Consider the following 17,229-nt stretch of genomic DNA (forward strand, 5'->3'; position numbering starts at 1 on the left):
TAATATGATGGTTTAAGCAAGAGTTGCTTCTTCACAGCTAGTCATCAACGGGTATTTGCTCTTGATGTGATATCATAACGCTCCATTAATACCATTACTTGTAGGAGGTTCACAGTAATGTGGATTTTTATTTACATTTTTGCTTTGGATCCAAAGAATCTCAAAACTCAAATCCATGAAAATCGAAGAGCTTTGTTCTCAGAGAGTACATCTTTCTCCCTCCACCAGCAGGGCTGAAGGGTGACCTAGAGATTGCCTGTTTGTCTGAAGCTGGGCTCATTTGGGTGGCTGCAAGTTCAAGTCAACAGCGGGGTGGTTTGGCTCAGATCTTCAGGGGATTTGAAGCTGGGCCAGGTGTAAAGATCTTAAGGCTAGGTGAACTGCTTTGTGAATGTTATCACACAGTTCGTTGATTGTCAAATTCACCGTATCACCAGTCTGACACCTCTGCCCTGCTTAAATCTTGTTATGAGGATGGAAGTGGCGCCAAAGCTTTGTATTTGCCATATAAATACTTGACTGAAGTTCTTTTTGAGAGTAATTCTGCAATTATAGACCATGATGTCATGCCAAAAGGAGCAGACAGTCAGCTAGGCTCTATGCTTTAATGGTTTCTGTGAAATTAGTAATAGTACCAAGAGGCTGAATTTTAATTTACGGTGCTATGAAATGAGTAGCTTTTAAAGGGAACTGAAGCATTCACCTTTGGAAGGGAAGTGTGAAAACTTCTGGCCTTCACCACAGTTCATTTCCAAGTGGGATGCAGTCCTCTCTGCTCTTTCTTTTTGGTCAGACTGCTATCTGGACAGCTGGCCAGATGTGCATGGCTCTTAGGAAAGGCAGTGCCTCTGGCAAAGTGGTCACAACTGCTGCGAGGGGTATTGCAGATACCTGTGTTATTTTACAAAGCTGGTATTTCCATCTGTTAGTTGATTGCGATAGGATTAGCAGAGGAGCAGATCAAGCAGAGGGTATGCTGAAGGGGAGACTGTCAGCATCAGGAGCATCATTTCCCAGTACTTTAAGGGGGCAGAAACAGACATCAGTCTCTCTGAAGTGTACCTCTGCACGTAGTCAATTCAGTGCATCAGCTTGGTCATGGGCAGGGAGGAACTCTGTCAGAAAACCAGAAGAGAGAGAGATGGAAAATGGGGTCCCTACAAGGAACTAAAAGGGAATCCTGCAAGGGAAGTTTTGTTGGGCAATGAAAAACAACAGGGCTGCCTGAGCAGCCACGGTCCAAACAGAGGGAAAATGTGGGATTGTGGCACAGTTGAAGGTTCAGGGCTTCTTCCTTACAGGCACTGTAGTCAAGGAGTCTTAATGGGTACAAGCAGCTCTGAACTGTGACTGTTAAGGAAATGTTTGAGAAAGTATCTGAAGATTTAGGGTAACAAAACTTGAATATCAGGAGAACTTTAATTCTTAAGGAGGCAAATGTTACTTCTGGTGTTACGGAGTATAGGCACTGATCCAAGCGTGCTGAAGTCAAAGAAAAGCCTTCGTTGACTTCACTGGGCTTGAATTAAGTCCACAAAATGTTTGATAAACCAAACGTTACAGCAAGCTTCTGGTGTTCACCTTTACAATAGGTCCTGGTGGGATCAGGCAAGGGCGTTTCATAAAAGGGGTTTGCTATACATACAATAAGCAAAAAGCTGCTTCATTCTCTGCGTTGTTTGTTACCATTAATTTGCCTTGGGATTGGGAAACATTGTTTACAAGTTAGCATTGGTTTTCTATTGTGTATTTTCTGGTAAGATTTAAATTATGATGAAACTTGTTGTTGCATATAATAAAAAGCAGTCACTGCCAGCTGGATAAATGTCTTGGTACTGGGGATATGCATGAAATACTTGGGAGTGCTGAAATGCAGTTGGATTTATTTTCATTGCAAGCTGTTAGGACACAAGGTGGCGATGACATAGAAACAGCCATTAGATAAAATAGTCTAGAATGTCTTTTGATCAGTTTTCTGCTTCAAATCTGTGCTTGATATATACAGCTTAACCCCTGGGTATACATAGAGCTATACGTATGACAACATTTGGCATGTCCTGTGAATTGTGCTTGGCAATACCTCTTTGTAGCGATGCATAAGTGCACAACTATTACTGTCCCCTAAACAGGTAGGGAAATTAAGTCAAAGGAATTGGATGACCTGCCAGAGGCCGCAACAAAAGAGCTGAGAAAAAACCAGAGACATTTTCGATCCTAAAATGTGCATAGGTAGAGTGTAAACTCCTGTATCAGTGGCTGCACGCACAGACGTGCGCGTACGCATGCGGCGTCCCCTCGCCACGCTGTACCGGAGGGAAGGATCCTTTAGGGAACTTGGCATGTACTTTCAGTTTGCTGGGAAGGCAGGGTGCTTTTTCTTCTCAAATAATCCATAAAAAAAAGAGTGTAAAGTTGCCAGAAAGCATCAGCAGACTCTTGTTTTATTGTGGCTTTAGATATGGTGAAGCTTGCAATTATTTCTTCAAGCAGTACATGTCCGTCTTGCTGCATTTGCCTTCTGTGGGCAGAGCTGTGTCTGGTCAGCGGTGTCTGTGTGTCAGTGGAGCTCGGCTGCCGTGGAGGGGTGCAGCTCCCAGGTCTGCCATGTGGTTTGGGGGACCCTCAGCAGCTTTTCATCGCTCCCATGCTGCAGTGACAATGCAGTCGCTGAGCACCCACCCACCCCAACCTCCCATGGGGCTCCTCTAGACCATTAGCGCTTTATGAGCAAACTAACCCAAGGTGTGTTAACCCACCAATAAACCTAAAACTCACTAGATGCAAATTCACTGGGGAAAAAAACAAACAAACAAAACCCCACTGAACAAAAACAGGAGGAAATATTTTTGCTACCTTTGTATTAAGATCAATGCTGCTGCTATTAAGACCAACAGTGCTTTTATACCCAGTGGAAGGGTTTCCAGTTCATGAGATTTGGCTGTATCCTTGTAAAATCCTGGCGTTAATGACTGACTCTGTGTCCATTCAACTGCAAAACAGCCTCAGCCCTGTGAGCCACGCAGAGCCCTAGAAGTTTACTGATCCTTATCAGGTGCAGCTAACAAAACCACCAGGAAAGTATCCCCCTCAAAATCAAATAGAGCCTGGCAAGAAGAGCCGGGCCCAAGAAAAAAGAAAAAAAAAAAAAAAAAATCAATGTACTCACAGCCTTGAGCTGTGAAGCTGCCTACTAAGTGAACAGCTCATGCAATTTAACTCCCTTCTTCCTGTGTTGCGGCGCTCTTAATTTTGGGGTTCTTTGATCCACCTATTCATAGCTGTGAAGCGAGCAGAATTTAATCAGGCTCTGACAGGGGATGGTTGATTTTAATACCGGTCTCCAAAAAAGAGCTGTCAATCAAGGATGAGCTTTAATACCTTCAACTTGCAGCTCCTTTAAACTTCTGCTGCAGTTGAGTGGTGCCTGGTCAGCTGTGGAGGAGCCGGGCACCTACAAAAGGCTCTGGGGGCTCCCTGGGCACACCCGGGGGAGTCCCTGGGGGCTACTCCTTGCCCTCTGTAAAAGGGCGGCATGAAACGTCTCATCAAGTTGGCATTTCCTAGCCACATGAGAGGAGAGATTTCCTCTTTGAATAAGAAGCAGCTTTCATAAGTGCACATCCCAAAAGGCCTGCTGAGCTTTTGTGAGCAAGCAGGCAAGGCAGGTTTGGAGTCACTTGGATTAAACCTTTCCTTATTGTAGCTGGAACGGGAACAGTGAGGACAAGGGTTACCTTCTGTACCTATTTTCAAGTTATTTTAGCTGGGGATGTTAGAGAAAATAGTCAATGACTGGCAGGATGATAGAATATGGTTTAATTTCAGATTTACTATCTGCCAACACATGCCATTCAATCAGATAAACACAGGATTTCAGCTGTCATCACAATATCTTATGCATACTTAAAAATAGAGCCCTTTTTCTCACACCAGGAAGAAATCGAACAGGTTTATATATAGGATGTACACAGTCAGGAGGCTAGAAATTTTGAAGTAGTCTTCCGTTTCTAGAGAGATTCCCTATCTTTAAATTAAGGAATTATATTAGAAGTAGTAGAAATTCTCAGGATTGCAGAAGTTTTATCATTGTGAACTGCACAGAATAAATAAAAGGGAGCACCTTGAGAAGTTGAACTATGTAAAATGAGGAAAACATCTGAAGTATTTACAGCAGGGAATATAAGACTATATAGAGAGTGAGACGACTCAGAACTTCTCTGCGTGGGAATATCATTCCTCCTCTGGTTTATAAGTTTCCATCCTTGCTCTTTTGTCTGTCCTAGTTCACATATTGGGCCTATCACTGTAGCGCTTGAATATCTGCTCCGCTGGGGAGGCGGAAATAGAAGATAACAATCTAGCATCACCCCAACACTATCCTAAACCAGTTTTCCCAATAAATGTAATTTAAGCATTCACTGCCTAGAGCTTCCCCCCTGAAAACACACAGCTTTATTTGGGTGGAAACTCTCATGCAGGTAAAATGTGGCACCTCTTGCCACCAGCGCTTTACATCATAAATTTGTGAGTACACAGATGAGTATGGCTTTTTGGCTGGAGCACTTAACTAGTATTTGGGTTCTTTATTATATCCCTTGTGAAGAGTAGCTGATGACACAGCCCAGCATATTTTTAAGGTCTAGCCTGGTTTGTTTGAGGGATGCACAGAACAGCTTGTTTCTGTGAACATCATATGAGCAGACAGCAACAGGCAGTTTTCTTGCTCACAGATCTGCCAATGCACTTCCCCAGCAAGCAGCATTCCCCACCAAGATTTCTCTCCTGCTCACAAGCCTCTTTCTTCCTTAACACCCATATAACCTGTACCTTCAGTCTCATATTTCCTACCTAGTTTGCTCTCTCAGGTTTTGTAGTCAGCTTTGATTCAGAGATGTCCTTGTTAGCAACTACTAGCATTTTCCATCATAACCGATTATCGCCTGCTCTTGTTCCCTTCTTGTTGCCTCATATTCTGCCAGGCTGCTCCAAAATGAACTCTGAAATTACGTCCTGAGCTGCTCAGCGTAATGGTATCTTTGAAGCCAAGACTTGTACTTTGCTTCGAAGAGCAGCTCTAGCAAAAGAACAGCATTTTCTACTGAAGATAAGGGAAAGAAGGCATTGTTTAAGAGCGTTCCTCCCACCAGTTTCCCTGCAGGTGGGAGGCTGGTGCTTTTTCTAGTATGTGTAAACGCGCTCTCGAGAAGCTCTGCTACGACAGATCGGCTTATTGCCCATAGAAACACGAGGACAGCATAATGCCAGCCAAGATGTTGAATTTCCTATTGCTGGGCTTCATCCCTTTCTGGTTAAGCTCTCGCGCACTTCAGAGAAAAACTTGATTACCGGGTTGCAGGTCCCTCAGCTCAACCGTGGGAGGGTCTTTTTGACTTCCCCAGCTCCCTCCTGGAGCTGGGTTTTGGCTGCAGAGGCAATTTGTGCTGGGCTATGCAAACAGATAAATAAATAGCAAGGCTAGAGTGAAGTCCAGTGTGGGTGTTTTTCAGTCTTAAATAGGCTTTGGAATTCTGTTTGTTTTTCATTTTGTTTGGCTTTGTTTTTTTGGTCTCTTTTAGAAAAGCCTTTCACATACAATGATGTCCCAAACAATTTATTTGAAATCGTTGGTGGGTGGCGCATACATTATGGGCCGTGGTTTCATTGATATGCTCAGCCTTGCTAAGTAGATGGCATATTAAATGTTTTATTTACCCCGTGTGCTACCTGTCATCTAATCAGCTTTTGGTTTTGCTGCATTCTACTTGTATTATAGCAAGAGCAAGTGGTTTCATGTAAATTAAAACCGCATGAAACCTTTTAAAGCCATTTTAAAATACTAAATGGTTTTGCAAATAGGTTTGTCGGACAAGGATTGGAAAAAGAGCTCTTTGCTTACCCGTTTACTCATTTGTATGCTTATTAGAAGCCCCCCATGTGACTCTTTCATCAAACATTGCATCCCAGTACTCATCTAGAATGCCAAAAGTCATTTATACTGTGCTCAAGAGTGGTTTGCATAAACAGGAGGCAGTTAACAATGAATACAGTTGTGAGCTGCAGTCGCAAATGTTATTTTATAAATTACAACACAGATGCACAATAAAGTCAAAACATGCATCCCTGTGATATTTTCTTGCTTGCCTGGAGCATAAAAGCATGTTGGCTTAAAAGTTTCTTTGCTTTTATTAACTATTATTGCCAAAGTTTATGATTGCGATCATTTCACCGTGAATAATTTTGTTTCTTACAGGTGGATCGTATCATCTTCTGCGTCTTTTTGGAGGTTGACTACAAAATTTTCAAGAAGAAAATGGGCGAGTTTTTCCCTCTAGGTAGGTGTAGTAATTGAGTGCCATCTGACTTTAAAAAATGATGCAGCAGAAAGACAACAGTTGGCATCCTTTCTTCTTTCCCTGCCTAACCCAAATATTAAAATGTGAACTTTCTTTAAAGATCAGCTGTACATAGAGGCTCTGATCCTGGACAAATGCAGACATTTAAAATTTGTGAACCGGTAAAACTACTTGTGATACTGCTTTTGCAAAATCCAGGCCTGCGTTTGTATTCTCAGTACAGCTCGTTTCTTCATTTTCTGCTGTATCTGTATCTGCTCCTGAAACCTGGTGCGTGGCACTGGCTCTCTTGACTCTGAGAAGAAAATGATTTGCACTAATGTATATAGCACCTAGTGTATATTGCTTTTCCATGCACTTTGTACATGCTTTGCTCTTTCATTAACAACGCTGGTAGGGTTTCTCTGGGTCTGAAAAGATACCGCAGGGGTTAGAGCCCAACTGTGTCTGAATGAGAACTTTAAACTTGAGCTGTCCCTGTGCAAGAATGAATGGGAGAAAGATGGCTCTCGCCGGAGCACTTGGGAAATGTTAGCCATTCATCTTACGTTTCACGCAGGAGGTTACTTTCTAGAATTTAAGAAAACCTGGTGGATAGTAAATTTGTTAATCCCCTCCCCCCCATATGCCTGTGATTTATTTTCATCATATATCATTAGAAATCTCTGTTCATTTTTTTTATCAACCCTGACCTTCTCCCATTTTATTTGGTTTTCTATGACATCAGTCCTACTATATGTGACAAGATCCAGATTTTAGTATTTTGTTTTATCACCCATTTCAGAAGTGGCAGTCACTTAAATATTCCCCATGCTGTCTGTCTGTCTGGTAGAAAGGACCTTTGAGTAATAGGAAGCAGAGCTTTGATGTGTTGTGAGTCTCCATTAATTCTACAGGACCGTGTTGTCACAGCGGCCACAGTGGTTTTTTCCTTTCGCTTTGGCTGGTAGTGTGGAAATTGTGATGTTTCTGTCTCATCTCACTAGAACAAAGCTTTTTGTAGATGACTTTGTAATCTCCAGTTTGCAATGATTGGCAGCTAAAACTTAAAGACCTATTGAATTATTCAGGTAGCATAGAATGGTGCCTAACTGCTTATTAATATTTTTGTCTGGAGCACATTGAACATGCATTTCAAAGACCGCATTCATGTCTAATCCATTCATTGTGTGATTTTATTTTTTTTGGCGGTGTACCCCAACACACAGGATGAAGTGGCAGTACCCTGCCTGCTGTTGCTTGGCTGTGTCTGCCCTTCAGGTTAAGTGAGAGTAGACTACCGTGTCAATTTGTCAACAAATTAGAGTATTAGTACTCACCTTCATTGTTAAGGTCTTTGAAATCATGGATTAAAGCCTGGTATCGTTGTTATAAATGTTAAAACCTGAGAGACAAGAAGATGCTTCAGAGCTGAAGCATGGCAAGCCCAAAGGGGAAAAGAGAGGAAGATGGGAGATTTATTTCTTTTTTTGGTTTTTCAAAACCTGACATTGTTGAACTCCTGTCTACAGAGAACATGTGTGGTTGGGTGTCGTGTTATATAAAGATGCCACATTATGTAGATGATCAGTTGTACCATAGTTTTAAAAGTATGTTTATTCTCATGCATGGAAGGTTTTTACAATTTTTTTGCTTGAACTAAAACGGAGAATTTGATATGTGACCATAGAGAGGCGGTTGTGGTGGGGACCCTCTAAGGTGCAGCAAATCCTGTGGTTTGCAGGTATGTGACTATGCAAAAGGTTGATCCAATGCTTACACACAGACGGCTGTCCAGAGAAAAGATGTTTTAGTTCTCAGCAGCCACAATTTGGTATAGATTACTAGAAGATTTTAGGACCCATTTTCATAAGCTCCCTGTTGCAATTCTGAATACCAGTTTTGATATGCCTTAACGATGCTGGTTTCCAGAAGGATGTGACCACCTACTGGCTGGTGAGCCGGAGCTTTAAAAGGATCCAGTTTAGCATCTAAAACTTTATCCCTGACTCAGTGAAGGATTTCCTGTGGTTAGGTCAGTAGTCAGTGATTTGGGAGATCTGATTTTAACATCTTGTGTCACCATGGACATTTAGTGTGCCCTTATAAGAGCCACTTAGATCTTCAACTTGGGAGGAGACAGGGAGAAGCAGGAAAGATACAGGCTACCCAAATGACTCTCCATTAGTGTCCCTGGAGAAATGATCAGTATCTGGGTCTGTCTCCTGGAGGAGTGCCCTAATGATTAATATACAGTCTCCAGCTATCTTTGCCGTCTTGAATTAATACTTTTCCACAGGGTATCACCACTTCAGCAGATGTCAGCTGAAGTAAGCCCCATCCTAAATTGCCTGTAGCCTGCTGGTGGGAACATTAGCTCAAGGTCTGGATGGTGATCACCAGATTACCATCATGTCTGCTGTTTTTTCCTTTTTCTGGTCTCTTGTGAATTGCCATCTTCATTTAACATAGTAGGCTTTGACAAGTTATCAGCAGACTCTCCTACTGTAGGGATATTCCATCTCTCTGCAGGACTGGTTTCTTGCACAGAGGACTTAGTCAACATATTTCTGTGTGAAGGAATTAGCAACTGTCTCTACCTTTGGCAATAAATTCCTGATATTTAGGCTGTGGAAGGAATTGACAAAACTCTGGTGTTTTTGTTTTGTTTTTAAGTGTATCTATTAATGTAGTGAAATGAAAGTCTTTAAGGAGAGACATGCCCTAAATTTAAATTGATAGGACACTATCTGAACATTCACGGGAGAGAATAACACTGAGATACTGCTTTCAGCTTAGAGAAAAAATATCAAGACGTTTTTAAAGTGTGTCTTGCATTCAGAAACATTATGAAATACATCTACTTTAATAGATGTGGACAAAAATGCTTAGAAAGAAGAATATATTCATGGAGTTATATACATAAATAGTTATTACTTTAAAGCCGGTGCATTAATAAATCCAAAAAGACATCCAAGTGCTTGAGCTAGTCAAGTGATAATGAAATGAAGCTAGAGTTACACCTCAGTGCATTAGAGTAAGTGGAATATAGATATAGGGAAATTGTTCCATTAGTTGAACATATCATTAGGCCTATTTTGTGAGCGGAATGCCAAAGAAATTAGTCGAGTAATAGTACTGATATTAAGACAACTGCCAAGAGCCTTGTCATTTGCAAACTTTAAATATATAGGGGGAAGTGGCAGACTTCTAAGTAATTTCATATCTTAGAAGTGTAGCAAAGCTGTTCAGTAACAGACCAGTTGTCACAGTCTCAGCATTTCTGATTTCATCTCAGTAATCAGTCGCCTGTACAGAATCCGAGTCAAAGCCAGCATGCTCCAAGGAGGAGCGCCACTTAATCTTTAATTCAGACTTAGGATCTCATCCTAGTCATTGTCCAGAAAAGCACTGGTTTAGAAAGTAAAGGGTTCTGGTCCACGCAGAATTTTTTTCTTTAACCTCTGGGGTTTTGCTGAGAAGTTTTTGTATGTCCTGGTAGAAAACAAGTGAGGGTGGAAGACGTGTTTCGGTAGAACAACCAACCTTCTGTGCTTAGGATGGATCACTGTTTTAATATATTAGGTGCTACAGTGATTATTTTTTTTTTTCTTTTTACCAGTTGAGTCCTATCTGCTAGTGGAATGAGATAGCCCAGCCATTCTCCCTTCAGCTGTGTTGGGAAATTCTGTCTGCTTAATCCGGGAGAATGTCTTGCTGCATATCTTTCAGGCAAATAAAATATCCTTGCCTGCAGTTCTGGCTCAAATGTGTAGTTCTTACATCGCTGGATTCATTGCTACTAGTATTATGAGTGAGCTTTCCGGGAAAGGAGCTGGTACTTGTGCCATTTTTTTTTTCTTGGAATTCATTGTTTCTTCTAACAGAATTTTGCATAAAGCCTGGATACTAGGCATTTCTTTTATTGCTAAATATATGTGTTTATAGGACTGACCAGGAAATGGTATAAATACAGACTCCCTTGAAAAGCTAGATTTACCAACATTTACCTTACAGTGATACGTACTTCTAGGATGCTATTCGTAGGAGTAAAATTAAGAGTATTTGTAAACAGTTGCCAGCTGGAGGCAAAGATACCTTTTTTTTTCCCTCCTGTATACTGTGTATACCTACCTACTTAATATGACAGATAGATAATCTTGTAAGGACCTTTGGCAAAGGCTTATTTTTCATGGTGGTTGTTGTATATTATGAAAGGTTTATCTTAAATTGTAATGCTTAAAGTATTTCTAAATCTACCACCTGTTATCAGTGGATTGGAGAGAAGAATCATTTTTTCTGAAAATGTTCTTTAGACAAAAATAACATTATAAAGGGCACATACTCTGAAGCTGCAGCCTTCAAGGTTATATTACGTTCTCACTACTTTAAACAGAGTAACAAAATTACTTCACTAAAGTATCGCTAAAAATGTTGGAGAGACGACAGGTTTGCACTTTTATTAGACCAGTTGATAGATGGAAGATGCAAGCTTTTAGACTCCGTGTCCTTTCAGAGCTAATGAAAGGATGCTGAGCACAAGAGCTTGTTCATTTTTTTTTTTTTTTTTTTTGAGCCATATCAGTTGGTGTTAGGAAAAAGAGAAATTGCTTGATCTTGGGAAAAAAACTTCCTCTCCCCTCTATTCCAGGTTATGACATTTAATGCATGTTCTGCTTTTATCCTGGTTGGCGAAAGCACTGTCCCCCCTACCCAAGGCACATGGATAAGAGCTCCTGTCTCATATTAATCCTCCTGTTACTTCAGGAGGATGCACAGCATCCTAGTTGTGCATAAATGTGCAAATATATTACAATTGCAGAGGAAATTCATTGTTAAGAGATCTACCAGGCTTGGAATCAAATTGGAAACTGTCTAAATGGCTGAATGAAGGGCTTTGTATTAAAAAGGCAGATCCCTGCACTAATACGTGAGTGAACTCTTAAGCAGAGATTGTAATTTCTGTACTGTATTGAGAAGCATCACCCTCTCTGCCTAATATGGCAGACTTCACTGGGGCTGAAGCGGTCCTTAGTGTGAGCAAAGGAATCATAAGTTACCCCTTAGTAATCCTGTATCAAATGGGTAATTCGTTTGATAAATTTAGCCTCTCTATTTGCATTTGCAGTGTTCATGAGCCGATTCGTTTCCCTAATTCATCACCTGAATGTATTCCACAAAATATTTTTCATGGCCTTTATTTTACTATGTGGATAGGTGCCAAGCGGTTTACTGGAAGTACCTGATATCCTTTATCTGAGATTTCACCTGGGTAGTGATTTGCCTCGTAAGTCACAAGGCTCTATTTTTTCAGACTGGTTCAGGCAAGCATGCAAAGGCCACTGGGGCTTGGAGCCCCCTGGAAATGGACGTTAGCGAGTAAGATTTGGGGGAGTTTGAAATCCCTTTGGGTGTCTTCTCCTGATCAGTGAGGGCCACGCTGAAGGTTTTGGTTGCAGTTAGTTTTCCTGTCTCCATGTGGATTTTTCAGGTTGTCATGTTCACAGCTGATAACCGCCTGTGTTTTCACAGGTTTAAACTAGAGGCAGTCACACTGTCATCTCCCCTTCTTCACTGCTTTCCCTCACAAAGCTTTCAAAGCACTGTGGATGGGCTGGGTCCTTGCTGATGACACAGAGCCTAAATTTGTGTCCAGACACCTGCTGTGGGTACATGAACACGACTGGGGCCGAGCAGAAGCTGGGACAGAGCCGGAGTGACCAGCCACAGCAGCAGCAGCTGATGGGGACGTGGTGTCACAGTCTTTGGCCTGTGCCCTGGTTGTGGGCAGCATCACCTGCAACCCAGGCCTGTTTGCTGGAAGGAGCAAAATGAGTCTCGCTTCCCTGAGCCCACAGTTCTGATGGAGCTGCCATCCCTGCTGTTGCATTGGGACGCTCAGGGGACTCTCTGATTTCTCTGGCTTGTGAAACTTTTGACTTGTCACTTTGAGATCCTGCTTGGCTTTTCAAATGGTGAATGAGATGCACCATGCATCCCTTTCCAGGGCTGTGTATCCAGCCATTGAGAGCATACCAGGGTACCACTCAGTATTTATGCATTCACAGCCATCTGGCCTGCTCTGGACTCCATGCCGGCATTTAATGTTCCCCCCAGATTGGAAATCTCGAGGGGGAGTCCTGTGTTCAGGCAGAGACAAGTGAGGATTGTTCGGTGGGTGAAAAGCAGCAGTGGTTTTGGAGAAGCTGTGGCACACTGACAATTTCACATGGGTGCGAAATGCTCTCTGCACCCCTTTGAGCTGTCTTTATATTGGAGGATGTCATCCTCAGATGGCTTCTGCAAGACCCCTCGCTGAAGGACTTAATTTAAAACAGCTGGGGAAAGCACAGCCCCGCTGTTTCCCAGGATGGTTCCTTGTCCCTCAGCAGTGGAGGCTTTGAAGGAAGCACTACCCATATGGGGGAGCTGGAGGAGCCTGTGCCCCAGAACAGGATGCTGGCTTTGCTCGAGTTCTCTCTCACAGCACCTACAGATCCCGATAAAGTACACTCCAACATAAATAGGATGCTGTAAAAATTGTTCTCAACCCAAAAGTTTAATATAGCCATAATGCTTAAAATATCTGTCCGTTTCAAAAAGAGTCTGAAACAACTTACCTCATAAAATACCAAGCTAACTAAAAAGCTAAAGGTGTTTGTAAAACTGTGAAACAAAATTTTTCTATGGCTTTTTGTCTTCGTTTGCCATGGCAATGACTGTGCCAGTCCTACCACTCGTTGGGGTTGTCTGTCTTAGCCTCCTTTGCCAGTGTCTTGATGTAGTTCAGGAGGATGAATAAGAAGCAGCTCAGGAGTGGTGCTTGGGAGTCAGAGTACGTAATTGGTGGCTCAGATACTATTTTCAGCATCTTAAGAGATATGCAGACCAAGAGAGGGTTCCTAGCACCTTCTGACATGGCCGTGGGTTTCCAGTACCTAATAAAAAGTTAATGGGCAGTTTCCTGCTTCAGTTTGAATCACAATAAAACTTCCTGGCATGATCCCTTCTGAATTATTTTCTGGCTGACTGCTGACAGACCATTGCTCTAGACTGTGGCTGTGTGTTGCAAGTACCGGTAACCTCAAAATTTGGGCTTGGATCCTCTGGTTGTACGTGGTTTGACAGACGCTTGTGATACTGTCTGCTGTATGATCTGGAAAATTGTTTGCCTCCTCATTCCTGATAGAAGCAATGGCACTGCTTGGAAGGGTATGGACAGACGATGGAACCATAACCTATTAAAGTGCTGCTGTCAGGAGCTTTTGCTTTGCTACGTGGAGCACTTCTTTGCTCCAATAGCATCTTGTAGACATTTGCCTTGTCTCCTTTTGTGAGACACGATAGATCCTGCGGTCAATCCAGAAGTCAGGGGAAATGGCTGTTTCTGTATATTTGTCCATTCCCTCCAAATCCCTGAACTTTCTGGCTCCTGGGAGACACCTGGATAAGGGCTGCACTGAAACAGTGATGAGGATGCCCTTGAAGGCACGGGGGTCACGCAGATGCAAGGACCAAGCTGCTGTGTGTGTTAACAGCATGGGAGAGCACAGGGAAAATGATTAGTGCGATAATTAGAAAGGTGAATATGGAGTAATTATTTACCATCTCTTGTAACACAAGAAGTGCAAGGTGTCCCAGGAAATGATGAATCAGGGTGAAAACAAGCAAAAGGAAGTAGTTTTTCACCCAACATATAGTTAGGGTATAAGAATGCTTGCTATGAGGTGCTGCAGAGCCTGTAGGTCTTAAATATAGTTAAAAAGAGGATTAGCTCAACCAACAGAGGACTGGTCCAACAGTGGCTATTAATCACCACGCTCTATATTGTAACCTTAGGCTCAGGGAGAGACTGGTAGAGGGAGGGAAATGTATTGCTGTTCTGTTCTGTACTCAGTCCTTCACACACGGATGCCTGGTACAACAAGGTGAACAAGCAGAAGCTTTTCCTGTATAATACCTTCTATGAATATATCTTCGATCCGGGATCTTTTCTTCCTGTTGTGCTGCGTATTGCAGCATCCCATGTGAAGCATTCCAAATACATTTTATGTCATGCTCAAAAACACCCTGTCCTCTCTGGTCACTGACACTGAGTCACTTCATGTGCTCGAGTGCTTCTAATTACAAAGGATGCAGTTAAATTTGTGTTTGCGTCATCTGATTGCCTCTGCTTTAGGTTACTGATGAGATTTTGTTAGAAGTTCGTATTTAGAAATGTGTCGCCACATGCAAAACATTCCATTTTGTGTGTGACTACTACATTAGCATACATGGGGGTGAGAAACCCACTTTAGCACTTGTGTAAACAAAACTCAGTTGTTTTCAATATTTTAGGGCAGGGAGGAAATAAGGAAGTTCTGCAACAGTTTCCTTTTTAAAAAGTGATGTATATCTTCCTGAGTAGTGCCTCATTCCTTTTGTGTAAGGTAGAAGCATCTGGGAAATAGAAATCCAAATCTGATCCTGGCTGTAAGCACCATTTCCTGCACTGGAACAATGTTGTCCAGTTCACTCGCGGTGGGAATGACAGCTACTGCGTAGCCTTTATATGCGGCTGAGTCTCGTATGGGTATATGTATTTTACAGCAGATCAAGTGATATGATACATAAAAGAAGCCATCTATGTGGTGACAAAAAAAAGCAGTGCCTAACTTCTTAGGAGGTTGGTACTAAGGATTTCTATTTGATACGGCTTCAAAAGCTACAAACACATTTTACATTCAGTGAGACTCCGGTGTTGTGGGACTGGTGTAACTAAGCAACACGGGAAGAAAAACTGCACCCGTGCTGCAGTAAGGCCAGGATGTACGGAGTGTATCAGTGGAAGTTTCTTTATAATCGCACTAAAAATTTGATTCAACTTGCTTAATAGCAGGTGGAGGCTTATATAGTGCCTCTTGCTCTATATGCAGGATTGCATGATTAAAGGATCCAAAAGTTCAGAACGAGAATAAGTGCTATTTCTTCTTCCAGAGCAGAAGAATGTGCACTTTTTTTTTTTTTTTTTGTTAAGGATCTTTTTGGTTTAACTTTGTCTTTTTTTCTTCTTCCTCTTATGAGCACTGAGGATGAGGGAAAGCTTTATGGAAAATACAATATTTTACAAGTAGATGTGAAAAGAGTCAGGCCTGGGTTTAGTTGATTTCATCTGGAAGAATTTTCCAAATCTGCTTTTCCTCAAAGAAAATATTTCCTTTTTCTGTGCTATTGGTCTGTTGGATTCTCCCAGAGGAAAACTGTGTTGGAGGGATCAAAACAACCAAAAGAGCTTGCGAGCTCCTAGGTTATTGCAAGCCTCATATGTATGTTTGGGCTTCATCAAGCCCTAGGGTGTTTTTGTGTGGTTTACTATACTACAAGAACATCAACTCTTTTATGTTGAGATGGACACAGAGCCTGTAAACTATTGTGAAGCTCCTGTTGGGTAGCAGCAGTGGTTGTAAGCAATCAAGAAAAAGTGATTTTTCAATTACTGATTGAAAATAGACATGAAACACATGATCATAAAGCTCCCTAAGGATATTAAGATGATCATGTAGACAGATGGGGGAAGCTTTGGGACAAAGTTTTGGAAAGACAACTGTGGTAGAGAGAAATATGGAGAGTGAGAACTCACTTGGTCTTTTCAGCTGCTGGAAACCTGATGTTATCACAATTTAGGCAGTTTGCATCAGGTGGGTACCCTGGCCCACACTGCTGCCCACTCCAAGGTTGGACACAAAGAGTTTTTTGTTTGAGCAAGCAGAAACCGCCCCAAAATGGGATCCGTTTTCCTCAATGTTGTGAGACTATTCACCTCATATTCTCTGTTATTCTAGTGGAAGCTGTCCAGGCAGATCATGAAATACTTGCTAGGCAAATGCTTGACGGCAGGAATTTTTTCAGCTGGACCCTTATTTCTGTATAGCAAATAAACTATAAGGATGGCTGCAGATGTCAGTGCTGAAAGGTTTTATGGTTTTTTTGGTTTTGGCTTTTTCTGAGGCTCAACCTCATGTACAGCTCTGCCCATCTCATTGCCCTGCTTGCCAGTGCGTGTGTATACAGGCTGCAGAGGGGAGTTTGGTCTGGTCCCCCAGTGCCATCCCAGCCCCTCCCCTGGTTACGTTCAGTCCATGGAGGGTTCGCAAGGAGGAGCAGACTGAGACACGTGGGTTGGCTGGGAATAAGGAAACGTCTGGAAATCAGGAAGCAGCAGAAAGTGCTGAAAAAAAGGAGCAAATCCTGAAGGATGAGAAGAGGCAGAAAGGCAGGGAGGAGCTAGCAGCATGCAGTGCTGTTGGGGGAGCTCTGCCAGCCCGGGATGCAGGGCCTGAATGCAGATGAAACAGCAGCCTCCTGCAGCGTGGAGCTGGCTCTCCTGTAAGGGCTCTTCAATGCATGCACAGTTAAAAATAAAAGGTGTTTGTACAGTGTTGACTCTCCACGTGCTAACATGAAGAAGAATGCAAATAGAAGTGCAAGCAACAAGGAGGAGGCGGTTTAATGGCTTTGGGGATTAGCAGTGGTATTTAGAGCCTTTCACCTCTCTGTTCCTAACATAAATCTTAACACAGATTGATGGTTTTAGCCATCTGGCTTGTGTTTGCTTGTATGCAATGACTAGTGAGACAGAGAAAGAACCTGACCAGCAAGGCAAAAGGAAAAAAATAAAGTATATGACAGAAGAAGGCATCCTCTTCTCCAGTGTCAGTAAGAGCAGGTATGGTACAATTATTCTGTTTCACAGAGCTCGGCAGGTAACAAGGGAGAGGGGAATGAAAGAGTAACAGGCATCACTTGGAACATGACTCTACCAGGGAGCCTATGACTTATACAAATGTGTATGCTCTGAGCAACTTGCTCCCAAATGCAAAGCTCTGTGATCTTTAGAGATATAGTTGCCTCAGATAGC

General features: G+C 42.3%; 1 protein-coding gene across 3 annotated transcripts in view; it reads left to right on the forward strand.

Moving 5' to 3' along the window:
* Nucleotides 1-17,229, forward strand: part of MACROD2 (mono-ADP ribosylhydrolase 2) — a 901,283-nt gene that overhangs the window by 804,226 nt on the left and 79,828 nt on the right. For all 3 annotated transcript variants that reach the window (XM_074817243.1, XM_074817244.1, XM_074817245.1), the window contains exon 9: nt 6,251-6,332. In XM_074817243.1, coding sequence (XP_074673344.1) covers nt 6,251-6,332 — 82 coding nt within the window. The remainder of the gene's footprint in view (nt 1-6,250; nt 6,333-17,229) is intronic.

The sequence above is a fragment of the Strix aluco genome, chromosome 3 (genome assembly GCF_031877795.1).
Source record: "Strix aluco isolate bStrAlu1 chromosome 3, bStrAlu1.hap1, whole genome shotgun sequence".
NCBI classification, from domain to species: domain Eukaryota; kingdom Metazoa; phylum Chordata; class Aves; order Strigiformes; family Strigidae; genus Strix; species Strix aluco.